We start from the raw sequence: 16,211 nt of genomic DNA on the forward strand, positions 1-16,211 counted from the left end.
CTCCAAGCCACACACCATCCTGACTTGGAAATATATTGCAGTTCCTTCACTGTCGCCTAGTCAAAGTCCTGTAATTCCCTTCCTAACAGCACTGTGGATGTACCCACACCACATGGGCTGCAGCGATTAAAGAAGCCAGCTCAACACCATCTTCTCAAGGTCAATTAAGAAAGGGCAATAAATGCATGTCTCCTAGCCATTTTAGAACATGCTGCTTCGGGAGTGATGACTGTAAGTGGCAGGTAGGCATTTAAGTCAATACAAGTGCCTCTTAATGTCGCTCTCCTGATGCCAAGCGGAGTCATCGATCCATCATTAAAATTACACACTGCCCCCCATTCGTCTCCCCCCACCCTCTGCCACACAGTAACTATTGCTATAGGGTCACAGCTGCAACAGCTGTCTGCCATGTGGAAGAGTTTCCTCTTCACAATCAAGGTCTAGCAGCTGTGGCCACTCTTTACTATAACATTATAAAGATTCTTCAGAGAGCATTTCCATCTTGAGGCACCCTCTCTTTCTCCTAGCTACGTTAACAACTCCCACTTCTGACAGTTGGACTTCCAATCTTTCAGTCCTGGAATGGCTTCTATTGGCCCTCTAGCCTCAGGAGCCCAGCCTCCATTCTTAATTACACAGGGCAGTGGAAGTGGCCACTAAATTGTCCACCTCTTTGTAAGTCACCCTTTGGATCCTTAGATCAAACATGGACAACAGAGCTGAACTCCAGAGGCGAGGTGAGAGTGACTGCCCTTGACATCAAGGCAGCATTTGACTGAGTGTAGCATCAAGGAGCCCTAGCAAAACTGGAATTAATGGGAATCAGGGGGAGAACTCTCCACTGGTTGGAGTCATACCTACCACAAAGGAAGATGGTTATGGTTGTTGAAGGTCAATCATCTCAGTTCCAGGACTCACTGTAGGAGTTCCTAAGGGTAGTGTCCCAGGTCCAATCATCTTCAGTTGCTTCTTCAATGACCTTCCTTCCATCATAAGGTCAGAAGCGGGGATGTCTGCTGATGATTGCACAATGTTCATTTGCAACTCATCAGATACTGAAGCGGGCCATGCCTGTTAGGGGGAAATAAAGGGATACAATATGAACTTATTGAAGGGAATGGATCCTTAGAATATCCAAGCATGCAAACCTGTTTGCGTAAGCAGTTAACAGTTAAAGGCCAGGCTGGACAGAGAGAAATCTGAACCTTGCACATTCTCAGGGCTTGTGAGTATCATCAAGGCCATACTGGATGAAGAAGAATGCAAATATGATAGATTGGGTGTTTTGGGATTCAGACTGGAGCTTTAGGTTGAAAAACAGCTAAGATTGAGCCTGTTTACAGCAGATAGGGAAAGAACAGATGGTCCTAGTTTAGGTAGGAGGGAAGGTCTCTGCCTGGGTGAAAAACAAATAGGGACATACATTGCATGTACTTGATACCAGACTTGTCTGTTTAATGTAAACCTATATGTTGACAAGATCGAAATCTGGAAACTGTTCTTGTATGTGACCAATAATGTATAAATATGACACTTGTAGTTTAACAGAGTACTGTCTCAAGCTGTATTGAAATGGTGCTCTCTGTGCAATTGCTCGAATAAATGATTGTGACCTGTACCTGAGACTCCTGTGGTCCATTTATCAAAGACGCCACAACAATGCTCAAATGCAGCAAGACCTGGACAATACCCAGGCTTGGACTAACAAGTGGCAAGAACATTTGCACTACACAAGTGCCAGGCAATGACCATCTGCAGCAAGAGAGAATCTAACCATTGGCCCCTTGACATTTAATAGCATTTCCTTTGCTGAATCCCTCATTATCAACATCCTGGGGGTTACCCCATTGAGCAGAAACTGAACTGAACTATCCACATAAATACAGTGGCTACAAGAGTAGGTCAGAGGCTCAGAATCCTGTGGTGAGTAACTCACCTCTCGGCTCCCCAGTGCCTGTCCACCATTTACAAGGCACAGGTCAGGAGTGTGATGGAATACTCACCACTTGCCTAGATGAGTGCAGCTCCCACAACACTCAAAAAGCTTGACACCATCCAGGACAAAGTAGCCCGCTTGACTGGTACCCCGCCCATAAACAATTCACTCCCTCCACCACCGATGCACAGTGGCAGCAAGATGCACTGCAGGAACTGACAAGGCTCCTTAGGTAGTACCTTCCAAACTCATGACCACTATCATCTATCAGGACAGACGCATAGGAACATCACTACCTGGAAGTTCCCCTCCAAGTCACTCATCATCCTCAATTGGAACTGTATCGCCGTTCCTTTACAATCGCTGGGTCAAAAGCCTGGAACTCCCTCCTAACAGCACTGTGGGTGTACCTACACCACACGACTGTAACGGTTCAAGAAGGCAGCTCACCATCACCTTCTCAAGAGCAATTAGGGATAGGCAATAAATGCTGCCCTAGCCAGCCACGTCCACATCCAATGAGTGAATAAAAATTAAAGATATTCTTCTGTAGGCAACGGAAGTTAAATTCAACTTTGGCACGGATCAGCCACACAATATCCTGCCTGATACTCATTTTTATTGAAGTGAATGGAGAGGAAAATCTGACTGGATTTTTGACAAGTGGCTGGACTTCTGCTGTCCTTTTCCCTGGTAGTTCTGAAGAAGAGTCATTTTGGACTCAAAATGTTAACTCTGTTTCTGTTTCCACAGATGCTTCCAGACCTGCTGAGTTTTTGCAGCATTTTCTGTGGCTACAAGAGCTTTCTGCTTCTGCTGAAAACCAATTGAAACTTGACAGTTTTCAAACCAACTGGCGATAAATAAACATGTCATTTGGAGAGTTTAAATCACTGATGAATATTTACAGGGTGCAAGTTGGCAGAAAATTATTTATTTTTCTGAGAGATAGGGACCAAGGAAGGCTAACTGTGAAACAAAAGTATGCTTAACAACATCTATATATAAGACATTCAGGGAATTTTTCCAAGCTAACATTCATCCCTGATCCAACATTACCAAAATAAAAAAAAAGTTGATCATTCATCTCATTGCAGCTTGTGGGACCTGACTGTACATAAAATGACCGACCCAGGAACCTAGCACAGGTACATTGAAACAGAATGACAGCATGGTTTCAGGCCAGAAGGGGATTGGAAAAAAGGCAATCACAGGGTAAAGCAGGAAGAGAGCAATGAAAAATATTCAGGGAAGAGATAGTTCAGATGCAAGCTACGCATATTTTGTTTAAAAGAAAATGTAGAACATCCAAAGCTAATGTGCCCTGGATGCCAATGGAAATAAAGATTAAAATAAAACAGAAAAATTAGGCTGATAACAAGTATCATGAGGGAGATTCTGTTAACAACCAGGAAGACCATGGGACGTGCAGGAGAGAATTGAAAAAGTTAATAAGGGAGGCAAAGCAAGTTTGTGAGAAAAGAATAGCAGGCAACATTAAACTGAACCCTAAACATTTTAGAAACAAGTAACATGTAAGCCGTTAGCTAGAGGAAAGCAAAATACTCTAGACGCTGAAAATCTGAAATGGAAACTGGAAATGCTGGAAAAACCCAGCAGGTCTGGAAGCATCTGTGGAGAGAGAAACAGAGTTAACGTTTTGAGCCCAATATAACTCTTCTTTGGAACTGCTGGGGACAAGCATAGCTTTGAGATAGGGTGAGTTGGAGCTGCTGAAGAGAGAGGTCAAATGTCTACATGTGGTGGCACTTGGCACTGAGTGTGGATCTCAGGATGTGGTGAGAACAGCAGTCCAAGGAACATTGCATGTCTCTGAGATATCTGTGATTCTGGCGGATTTGAAACATGAAGGATGGAACTTCGTTGGAATCACATGGGGTAAGTCAGAGCTGGGGGTAGTCACTGTGAAAGGAAATGTAGCTGTGAAAGTGAGTTTTGATAAAAAAAAAACCTTATCAAACACCTGGAGGGAAATGGAAATCAAAGAAGATGAATATGGTGAAGGAGACAAACAGCAATCCCATCAAAGAGGCGTGCAGAACTTCTTCAAGGTAAGCATTCCTGGAACAGAAGTGGCAGTGAATTAAATATGAAAATAAGAGCAAAATATTATGGGTGCTGGAAATTTGAAATGAAAACAGAAAATGCTGGAAAAAAAGAGAGTAGGTCTGGCAGCATCTGAATTTTTCAAGTCCAAAATGATTCTTCTTTGGAACCAGTTCGGATGAAGTCATTTTGGACTCAAAATACTAACTCTGTTTCTCTCTTCACCAATGCTGCCAGAACTGCTGAGTTTTTCCAGCATTTTCTGAATTCAATATAGCCAAGAAAAAGTTTGGGTTTATTAAGGACCAAAAGTGAAACCTTCATGTAGAGACAGACAGGACTAGTGCAAGAGTATCAGGCATCCGTGGTGAACCTTTGTCCTTGCTTCCCCTCTCCGAAATTAACTTGTGAAAATGAATATTGTGCATTAATATGAATAAAAGATCTGCATTTATAATTACAGATTTATTTAACATGAAAAAGGAGAATATTATGATACTGATTGTACATTCTCATTTTCCACACTTTTCACAGGATATGTACTAAAAGAAATGCACATTATCATGTGCAATATGGCTCACATCATGTCATATTTTGTGTTACTGTAACAGTTAACAGTTGCTAGATGATTTTATGCACCATTTACACAATCAATAGTTATTACAATAGAGTGGGTTAGATTAAATTATGTTCTTTGATATTCTTTACTGTTTCGCAGCTTGGAATATACATGTAGATGTACAAATTTATAAAGCTGTTCCATAAACAGAATGAGGTTATAATATGAAATTTTGGGAAAGACTGCAATTTAAATACATGGAAATCTATATGTATGTCCGTATATGTGAGTGTATTTCAGTGGATCTAGACCTTTTATCCCCACTACTAAAGCCTGTTTGTCTACTCATGTAGTTTCATGAATAACTCATTCACCTTTTTGCTGACACCTACCCCCCCCCCCCCCCCCCCCCACCCCGCACTGGTAAATTTTGCCTCTCTAGGTGATTGCCTAGTTTGCCTCATGGTTGTACAGGCAGAGGACATGGCAAAAGTATTAAATGTGCATTTTGAACTGTCTTCACAAAGGAAGTGGATGATATAAAGGCAAGACTAAAACAGCAGAGGAAAGTTATTGACAAGATAGTAATGGATAAAGAAGTTGTACTAAAAAGATTAGCAGTAATAAAAGCTGGTAAGTCGCCTGGTCCAAATGAAATGCATCCTGGATTGCTGAAAGAAGCAAAGGTAGAAAAAGTAGGGGCATTGGTCGCAATGTTTCAATCCCCATTGGATAAATGAGTAGTGTTGGAGCATTGGAAGGTTGCTAATGTTATACCGCTATTCAAAAACAGGGAGAGGGATAAACCAGGATATCACTGGCTAGTCAGCCTAACATTGGTGGTGTGGAAGCTATTGGAAACCATTGTTAGGGAAACAAACTTTCATTTGAAAAGGCATGAATTAATCAAGGAAAGCCAGCATCAATTTGTTAAAGGCAAATCATGTCTGACTAACTTGAATTCTTTTTCAGATAACAGAGAAGATTGATCAATGTTGTAGGTGATTTTACCCCTTTCTTAAGTTTGGAAATTGAGAATTACGATTGATGCTATCTCAAACTAAAACCATTCACCTTTATTGAGAATTTTAAATAAAACAATTCCAATAAATCTTATAGCTACCCCTCAGGTGGTCTTTGACTGAAATCTTCTTGATTGGTTCACTTCCCATCAATACACAAACAGTTTCAATTAAATCATAGTTATCCCTCACAGGGTCAATCTGAGGTCACTCTAGGCCACTTAGAAGTGATCTTTGATCAAGATCTTCCTGTTTGGTTCACTGAGACTCTTTCCATCAATATGTATCTTCTGTCTCCTTTCTTGAATGCTGTTGCATTGGCCATATCAGGTGGTTACATACAGAATACAGTTTGTGAAATAATTCATGCACAATCCACTTCTTGGTGCAGATTATTTATTTGTTGGTTGGTTAACGTATTCCCAAGATGTCTTTCATTGGCTTAGCCATGTGAGGACTTCTTCCCAACCTGCTGTAATTATCTGCCTGGTTTCAATCAAACTGCTGATTTCAACCAATTTGCTATGATTAATAGTTCCATTCAATTCAAATTGTTCTATTCAATTCAGCAGTATATCACTGCAATTAGCAAGTATCAATATAATTAGCAAGTCTTGCACCCATCTGCTTTCCACGTGGCAAACACTTCTCTGAACTCGTAGCCAATCTGTTAACCCTTTCCTTATGAGGTACTTAGGTCGATGTTATATAAAAGGGCTTTTGGAAGGCATTAAACAAAAATTCCGCCATCTACAAGGCACAAGTCAAGAGTGTGATGGAATACTCTCCACTTGCATGGAGGAGTGCAGCTCCAACAACACTCAAGAAGTTTGACACCATCCAGGACAAAGCAGCCCATTTGATTTTCACCCCATCCAGAAACATTCCCTCCCTCCACCACCACCACCACATTTGCAGCAGTGTGTACCATCTATAAGATGCACTGTAGGAACTCAGCAAGACAGCATCTTCCAAACCCACAACCACTACCATCTAGAAGAATGAGGGCAGCAGATGCATGGGAACACCAACACCTGAGAGCTCCCCTCCAAGCTACTCACCATCTTGACTTGGAAACATATCACCTTCACTGTCACTGGGTCAAAATCCTGGAACTCCCTTCCTAACAGCACCATGGATGCACTTACACCACATGGACTGCAGCAGCTCAAGAAGGCAGCTCACCACCACCTTCTCAAGGGCAATTTGAGATGGGCAAATAATGCTGGCCTGGCTAGCGATGCCCACACCCCATGAACATATTGAAAAATGACTTATTAAGAAGATGGGAGATGAAATAAATGGAAAGAGGCAATGTGGATAGGAAATTGGATCAGTGACAGGAAGCAAAAGGTGGTTGGTGATGTAGGTTTTTCAGACCAACAGCTGGCTTTCAATGGTGTTCCCCAAGAGTCATTTTTGAGTCCATTACTCTTTGCAATTTTTAGAAATGACCTCTGCTAGGGTGTTGCAAACAACATTTAAAAATTTGCAGATGATATGAAACTTAACATTATGGTAGATAGTAATGTGGATAGTTATAGGCTTCAGGATAACATAGACAGATGATGAAATGCATGCAAGCATGACAGATGGAATTTAATGCAGAGAAGTATGAAGTGATGTACTTTGGGAGGACTAACATGGAAATGGCACATTTTTGAAAAGTGTAGATGAGCAAAGAGACCTAGATGTCCATATGCACATACCCTTAAAGGTAGCACAGCAACTTGATAAGGTGTTTTAAAAAGTGTATGTGTTCTTGGGTTTCTCAATAAAGGAATAGAATATAAAAGCAAAGAGATCATGGTGGAATTTCATAATACACTGGCTAGTCATCAACTCGAGTATCGTGGACAAGTCTGGGCATTACAATTCAAGAAAGGTGTAAAGGCCTTAGAAAGGGTGCAGATGTGGTTTGCCATGATGTGTCGAGTTAAATATGACTCTCCTTCAGACTGAGGAAGCTCTTTGAAAAAAGGGTCATATTTGGCTCAAACCATTAACTCTGTTTCTCTCTCCACAGATGCTGTCTGACCTGCTGAGTATTTACAGCACTTCCTGTTTATATTTCATATCTGAAACATTTTGCTTTTATTCCCATTATGTTACCTGGGATGAGTGTCTGCAGTTATGAGAAGAGGTTGAAAAATTAAGAGTCTTTTCCTTGAAACAGAGAAGGTTAAGATGTGACTTAATTAAAGGTTCCAAGATGATGACTGGTTTTGATAGTGTAGATAGTGGAAAAAACTATTCCCACTAGCAATTGGATCAATGAACAAAGGTCATAGATTCAAAATAATTGGCAAAAAATCTAAAGGGGCAATGAAGAGAAATACTTTCATGAAAAGAGTTATTGGAAATTGGAATGTTCTACCTGAAGAGGTGATGGAAGCTGATTCCATAAATAATTTTAAAAAGGGAAATAGATAGGGATTTGGTGATAAGGAGCTTAAAGGATTAAAGACGGTGAAGTGGGACTAAGCACAACTGCTGTTTTAAGGGTTAGCATGAGCACGATAGACTGAATGGCTTCATTTTGTGCTGTAAGTTTCTATGATTCTATTTCAATGATTTGCCTGCATAACAAAGACTTCAAAGTAATTCATTGTGAAATGCTTTGGGACATTTAAGAGAGACATGACCAGTTGCAGTGTGCGTAAGTTTTGTTGTAGCATAGGTGAATTTAAGAATGACACAGTTTGTGCACTTACGTTACTCATTTCTTCCCTTCCGTTTGTGATAGCCACTGATGTGGAAAGTGGATTAAAAACCAATGGTGGGTAAATGAACTGTTCATGAAGGTGATCGCAGCTAATAAATCCTTCACTTCTTTATAAATAGTAATAGGAAGACACTATTCTATTTCATTTAGCTAGTTTGTCACGGTTAAAAAGCTGTGTTAACTCTGGGTTAGCACAGTTCAGTCAGTCCAAGTTTAACTAATTGGAGTGCTAGGGACACCCACTGTGTCAAAATCGACCAGTATTCATTCTGCTATAAGTATATTCCTTTGTACCTTCAATGACAGAACGTCACCTGAAATATACGTTTCATAGTATAGCCAATATTTGTCCATTAAAGCTTTGCCTTTATTGTCGATTAAGGACAGAAACTGAAATTGAATCAGTCATAAAGTCATAGAGTTAAACAGCACAGAAGCAGACCCTTCGGCCCATCTTAGTTCCCACTCAGGCCCATTATTAGTAATCCAGCACATAATGCATTGAATTAAAAACTGAATGGACTATCTCTAAGGAGGGTTTTATACATTTAATAACGGGATTTGTTTCCTGCACTTCCCTCCACCCCCCCCCCCAAATATATGTCTATGTTTCTATTCCCTTCCACATCCAGATACGTGTACTAACTCAGCGTCCTTGAACAACACCCGAAACAGAAATAACAAAGAAAGGTTACAGGGTTTTTTTTCCATTCCCTTTCCCTTTGCGACCGGTCTTAGGCTGAATGATTCAGAAATCTCGCATTGGAGCCGCCAGATTACATCATCGCTTCTCCGTCTTCGCGTCAAAGCCGAGTGGCTGGTTTTATTATTAAAAGGGACAGATCAAAATGCAGGGCTGCGAGAGCCGGATTGTTATATGTGAACAACAGGGAGAGAGAGAGAAAGAGGAAGGAGGGAAGAAATAATGCTAATGTGAGTCACCTGGTGCTTTATTTAAGTCAGGAAGATTTAAAGCAAAATCCCCATTTCCCCCCGTTATTTTAAGATGTCATGGCAGAGGCGGAGGCAAGTCTCCCAGCACCGGATACAGCAACCCCTTACGATGAATACGAGTGCAAAATCTGCTACAATTACTTCGATCTGGATCGCAGGGCGCCCAAGATCCTGGAGTGTTTGCACACGTTTTGCGAGGAGTGCCTGACCACACTGCACGTCAGGGAGGATCGGCCATGGCGAATTGCCTGCCCCATCTGCCGGCACAGGACAGCCGTGCCCGACTACAGGATCCACAACCTGCCCAATAACACCAAGGTCACCGAGGCTTTCCCCCTCTATGTGGGGGCCGATCCTTTGCCCCAGGATGCCCTGCCTCCGACGCCCCAACTGCAGAGGTTCAGCCAGCAGCCCCAGGCTGAGCGCTCTCACCAGCCTCAGGCTCAGCAGCAGCCCAGATCCAGCGCTGCCCTGCCTCCCGAGCTCGCCACCCCTTCGGCAGCCGCGGGCAGCCGGCAGTCCCCGGGACCCTCGGCGCCTTACGAGAGCTGCCAGAACTGCAAGCGGGCCGCCCTGACCGCCGGCTGCGTCTGTGTGGTCTTCTCTTTCCTCTCCATGGTCGTACTGCTCTTCACCGGCTTGATTTTTGTCAATCACTATAACATCTCACCCTCGCCAGTCGGCCCTATCTGCCTGTCAGTGGCCAGCATCTTAGCCTTGTTCTCAGTGGTTGTCACGTGGGTGATCTGCTGGCTCAAATACCGCCCCGAGAGCAATGGGCAAGTGAATAACAGAGCACCCGCTCCCTCATCAGCCAGAAGTAACACTTAGCACTTGGGATGAAGTGCAGTTTGTTTTATTACAACATGACCGATTGGGGAACAAAGACCTTTTCGTGTATGTGCTTTCATCCAGTACTGCTGCATGCCCAGACGAAAGGTGTCCGAATTCCTTCACTCAGCACCTTGCCCTTTACGTATCACACGACAAAACTTATTTAGAATGACTGATGTTTAGCTTGTGGGTGAACTAACCAGTTACGATATGTGTATCCCAAAGGCTGGCCATGCTTGTACTAATAACGGATATTGCGTACGTTGTATTGTGTTGAAATGTACATGTTCAAGTTGTATCATAACTGAAATATGCATCCTTAGATTTTGATAATGAAAGAATATATTATATGTACAGTTTAAAAAGGATAGTTGTGGGTGTTTAAAGTCACTAACTTTTGGTTTCCTGGATTGTGAGTCACAAGGATGTCAGGGAGTCTGGGCGAGATGAAAGATTTCGTTATGGGATTAGGTTTGCGGCCACTGATATCCCTTGCAGACAATGGCTCTTTTTCGAAAGACTGCAGACTAATCAAGGCTAATGGCCGTCAGAAAGGCCCTTTTAAATCAGAATATATATAAATAGATGTACTGTAGTTCAATCGAATGGAACCAGATAGTGACTGTTGAAAAATCTGAGAAGTGGTTACACAAAACACCAAAGGCCACAATATGTCACTGATTCACACAAGTGCATTCACATATCAGAAGAAATCTATTTATGCGTATTAGTCACCAGTAAGTATTATTTGGAATCATGGTAATGTGGCTCCATAAAGAGAACATATATACGTCTCTAGATAACCACAGTTCTCACCAGACGGGCAATAGATATGTAAGAACTTACCCCATAGGGAGCTTTATAAGTGTAAGACAGCAAAATGTAGATTGATAAAATTATGGAAATAATGCAGGTAAAATGGAAGCTTGAACATATGTTCGGATCGCCTTTAAACATCCAGGTGGATTTAAATTAAAGAATACAATTTCAAAACAAGCACGTCAAATTGTCAGCTACAAAATGCTTTGAGTGCCTGACAAATTTGCTGGAAGTAACTTTTAGGTTGCAGTTACCTTAATTTCTCTGGGTCTTTAGAGGCCAGAAGAGTAGCCTGTGATTACATAAAGGAACTGCCTGAATTTCTGGAATGATTACGTCGCATTTAGGATCTGTAATTTTCATTTTATTAAGTTGAGATCAGTTTTTAATAAGTGACCGTTGGCTCGGACAAATCTTATTCTTTCCTGAATGTTTAGATTGAACCAAAATGGAATATTGAGCTCAAATTTAAGTGCGGGGTGTTTCCAATGAAGCAATGTCCTTTAAACTGATGCATCCCCTCGACGAAATGTGTACAAACTAAAGTGAATCTGGAGGCAAACACATGCCTAAAATGTACACATGACAAGGATTAGCCCATTGGCCAAAGACCGTGACGACAGGAAGCCAATCGGACTGGTGGGAACTGCACCGTCCAAATGTTTTCACGGTCTCTGAACTGTGGCCTTTGAAGTGATTGTTTTATAAGTACAGTATAATTTAGGACGCTTGTGATTAACCAAACGAAATGACCCCTTATAGAAATTAAGGCCAAACTAGTGGGTTTTCTATTTCTCTAGTCCTGGTATGAAGATTGGTTTCCCTAATGGTTCAGGGAAGTTATCTAGAGGTTGAAGTATTTACACTGGGGTATTCTTGGTTGAATTCCTGGCCAGCATTGAGTTAGCTGAGTTTAACTGGGCCAACAATTGGTCTTTGCATTCCTGGGTTAAGGGCAGCAAAGTGAGCCCATCGTCCTGTTCTTTTACTGTAATTGCCATCTACCAACCCTCATTTCGAAATTGTATGTGTATGTGTGAGGCAGAGAAGAAGGTAATGGGCTCGATAATAATACCTCCGCAGTTGAATCTACCAAAAAGGTATGAGTGGCTATTTGGATCAGGTGCTAAAGGGAGCCTAGTACCATGACATAACAAAGAATTAATGCTGTCGGGGTAGACGGAAAGAGGAAATAGAATGGTCTACAGAAGTTGTATTCCTGACCAGGTCCTGAGATATTCTAAAATCACAGTAGGCTTGGCATTATGCCCTGCTGTGGCAAACTAACACATGGATGTTTAACGCACTGGGTTCAAATTCCCGGCTGGTCGTTTAGCGGACAAATAGAACAATTTAAACTAAATAAAGTCTTTCCCTAAAGTAGTGAAAACAGCAATTTCCTGGGAGTGCGTTAAACGTCAGGCGGCTATCCTACATAATTTCAAGGTCAGGAGTTTTTTTTGAAGTCGAAGAAAATATGCCTTATGCCGAGCTGAGGCAGTGAAATTAAAACGTTTGCTGTGGAAAACTAAATTTTGTTTTCCAGACCAGCTGAACCTTTGTACAGTGTTTCCTTTAGCTTAACATAAATGTTAATAAAGGCGGAAACGCCTTTATCGAAATATTGTAATTGCACTAGATATAAGCGATATTTATGCGAAGCGTTTTCTCAGTTTCTTATATTTCCGCCCTTCCTGTTAGCCAGCCTTGCATTACAGGTTCGTTCTAAATGTGGAGTATATCAATAAAATAACATGTGATTGTTAGATATTAGCCAAGCCCATATCCCGGATATACGGTGAATAAAGGGGTTGAGAAGTTTATAAAGCAGCTGTATTATACCATTACAGACAGTTTTTCGCAACACATTGGTTGAAATTCGATACCCTGAAGAGCTTAGAATGATTTCTTTAAAGATAGAGACGGCGAAAACTGAAGCAAACCCGTTGGAATTCTGTTAGAAAAGGTGAATGGTTTCGTTCAGAATATTGCTGAGATTCACTCGTGCATTTGTATTTTGACATGAGCACAATGAACTCTTTCTAAATTGTAAATGGGTAAAGAGTTTTTTTGCATTGGGATGTGTTTGGTGTAGTACACACCGCTTTCACAATGACAACTGCTTTTCAGTCTAAGTGTGGAAATGGGTGTTACTAAAAGAAAACACATGGTATCAAATGAGTATAAATTGCACACGTTAGATATTTTCAATTTCTAAATATGAATGTCAAATTTGTGTAACTTATTATCTAGAAACAACATACAGTTCAACTCTACGGATTGAATCTAGGCTGGCCTAGATGGCTTTTTTAAAAAGTGTTTCTCTCTCTTCCAATTGCTAAGTGTATGAGGTTTTCTTTGCTTGTACTTTTCTTTCAGTTAACCAAAGTAACTGGAAATTGCAGGAAGTAGAAAGGTTAACGGAAATTGTAATGCTTGGCTATTTTCAACTACACTCAAACTGTTGCTGGAACATTAAAATCTAAAAGTTAGACTTAAGAATGACAAGTGGTGATGTCAATTGTTTGTTGCGTGGTTAGGGTTACACTTTGCTATGTAAAGTGGATACGAGATTAATACAAAACAAAAACAAAAATACCTGGAAAAACTCAGCAGGTCTGGCAGCATCTGTGGAGAGGAATACAGTTAACATTTCGAGTCTGCATGACTCTTCAACAGAACTTTCCTTAGTTCTGTTGAAGAGTCATGCGGACTCGAAACGTTAACTGTGCTCCTCTCCACAGACGCTGCCAGACCTGCTGAATTTTTCCAGGTATTTTTGTTTTTGTTTTGGATTTCCAGCATCCGCAGTTTTTTGCTTTTATCATAAGATTAATACATTCAGGTTACATCTTTAGCTTCTTTAAAGTGGGTACAGTGAATGCTCAACTGGCTAGCGTGGAATCAATTTTGTGCCAAAAAATGCAAGAAAGCAAGCAATAGCAATAAACTTCTTTATTTATTTTAATTTTCTTATCTATGATTGGCAAACTTTAAAACATGGCGTATGACCTTTCAAGCAATGCGCAGGAATAAGGTTAAAGGAGCCCTTAAGTGGGAATTCCGGTTGCATTATAGATATTTAGCGTTCCATGTAGCAAAAATAAATTCAACAGAATTAACACACACATATATTAGTTACAATAATAATAAATAACTGCTACTGCCTCTGAATTAATACTTAAGTATGCTTTCAAAATGAAGTTATTTTAGAGAGGGCAACCTCCAATGTTTATATCTAACAGGTTTGGCTGAGTAATGTTGAATAGATCGAATGAAATTTAGAAAGCAATTGGTTTAAATTAAGTCGCCGCAAAAAAGCTGCCAACCTTGAAATTGTTATTGTTGTATTAACAGTATTAAGAAGTGATTTGAAAATTATTTCTGAAGAATAATTTACATTCTGTTTCTGAACCTTGTCAGGCTTAATCTGCAATTCTGAAAATGACGGCCTGCTTAGCCTAAAATATTCCAAACTCAAAAATAATTCCTGTAGTCAGCCGGGAATATAAACTGAGAAAATACAATTCATAGTCAACTGGTGTACAAAAAAAGTTTATCACTTATATAGTACTTTCCTGAAGCTGATGTTTATTTGGAGCACTAAATACTCTGAACTCTATCAAAACTTCTGCTTGGTGTGCAAGAGCACAAGAAATAGAAAAAGGAGTGAGCCATAGGGCTGGACAAGCTTACACAGCCATCCACTAGATCATGGTTGATCTTGGGCTTCAGCTCCACTTTCCCGCCTGTTCTCTATATCCCTTGATTCCCTGAGGGATCAAAAATGTGTCTATTCCAGCCTTAAATTTATTCACAGTGGAGCATCCACGACCCTCTGAGGTAGGGAATTCCAAAGATTCACAACTCTTTGAGTGAGGTAATTTCTCCTCACCTCAGTCCCAAATGACTGGCTCCTTTTTCTGAGACTGTGCTTCAGTATTTTGGATGCCCTGACCAGTGGAAACAACCTTTAAGCATCTACCCTATCAAGCCCCTTTCAGAATCTTGAGCCTTTCAAGGAGATTGCTCCTCATTCTTCTAAATCCCAGAGAATATAAACCCTATTAATTTAATCTCTCATCATATGACAACTCCCCCTCATCACTGGGACTAATTTCTTGAACTTTTGCTGTATGCCTCCAATGCAAGTATATCCTGAATTAAATATGGAGATAAAAACTGTACAAAGTATTCCAGATGTGGCCTCACCAAAACCCTGTACAATTGTAGCAAGACTCCAATCCCCTTGCAATAAAGGCCATCATGTCATTTGCTGTACCTGTATGTTAACTTTCTGCAGTCCTGTACAAGCGCACCCAATTCTCTCTGAACATCAGCATTTCTAAGTTTCACACCTTTCAAAAAATATTCTACTTTTCTATTCTTATGACTGAAGTGAATAACTGCACACTTTCACATCCAGCTGAGATTTTGATACAGGAATGAAGCTCCATTTATGCTGATTCTCATTTAATTAAGATTCCAGGCAATCTGACTTCTTGAATTGACACTACTAAATCCAGCTCCTATTTCCTACCCAATCATGGATCTATGAATAAGTAGATCTACGATTCTACCACTGCATTAAGAGAACTGGATTTAATCATGTAAAGCTAGAGACCAAGTTCATCCAATTACACTAAATTAGTATTATGACAAAAGTGGCCGTAGGTGAATTTTGCAAGGTCAGAGGGTTAGTGGTGAAGGACAAGCTGGGCTGTACAACAAACTTAGCTGTTTCAAAGTAAGGAAAACAGAAAATGCTGGAAATACTCACCAGGTCAGACAGCATCTGTGGAAAGAAACAGAGTTAATATTTCATGTTTCTGGAGTTCTGGTCAGTTAAGGAAGTCTGTTGCCAAACTCCATGTGATTGAAACCAGGTTCCTTGATACTAGGAATGTACATGCTAATTTCCTTTGCTATTTTATTGAAAGGGTTTACTCGTTGAAAATCGTTGGGTTATTTTACACCAGATAGTAATGGCAAAGAAAAACATTCCCTAAGAGTTCATTGATGCATTTATTAATAAAAGCAGTGTGCAATTTCCCTAGGATTTAACTTCCAGTGCCTTCCAGTAGGCAGCTAATTTTGCTACTTGGACCAGCTGAATAAATTTGGTATTGAAAAAAGCTTAGTGTGAAACAGTATAAGATGTGTGTATGTGCATACACTGTCTTTTTAAAAGATAGTCCCAGATTTCTTCAACCAGTTTCTTGCTACAATGGTGTATATGACAACAGTGCAAGGGTAGAAGCAGCTAGGGCACAGTGGCTAAGTTAGGTAGGAGAA

The 16,211-nt window shown here is 40.7% G+C and overlaps 1 protein-coding gene across 1 annotated transcript; it reads left to right on the forward strand.

Annotated features, from left to right (window-relative positions):
• The first annotated feature begins 9,256 nt into the window (after nucleotides 1-9,256).
• On the forward strand, nucleotides 9,257-13,398 carry LOC121271923 (E3 ubiquitin-protein ligase RNF183). Its single transcript, XM_041178166.1, has one exon. It carries the CDS (start codon nucleotides 9,321-9,323, stop codon nucleotides 10,092-10,094), a length of 774 nt encoding a protein of 257 aa, XP_041034100.1. The 5' UTR covers nucleotides 9,257-9,320; the 3' UTR covers nucleotides 10,095-13,398.
• The last annotated feature ends 2,813 nt before the right edge of the window (nucleotides 13,399-16,211 follow it).

The sequence above is a fragment of the Carcharodon carcharias genome, chromosome 2 (genome assembly GCF_017639515.1).
Source record: "Carcharodon carcharias isolate sCarCar2 chromosome 2, sCarCar2.pri, whole genome shotgun sequence".
In the NCBI taxonomy this organism is placed as follows: domain Eukaryota; kingdom Metazoa; phylum Chordata; class Chondrichthyes; order Lamniformes; family Lamnidae; genus Carcharodon; species Carcharodon carcharias.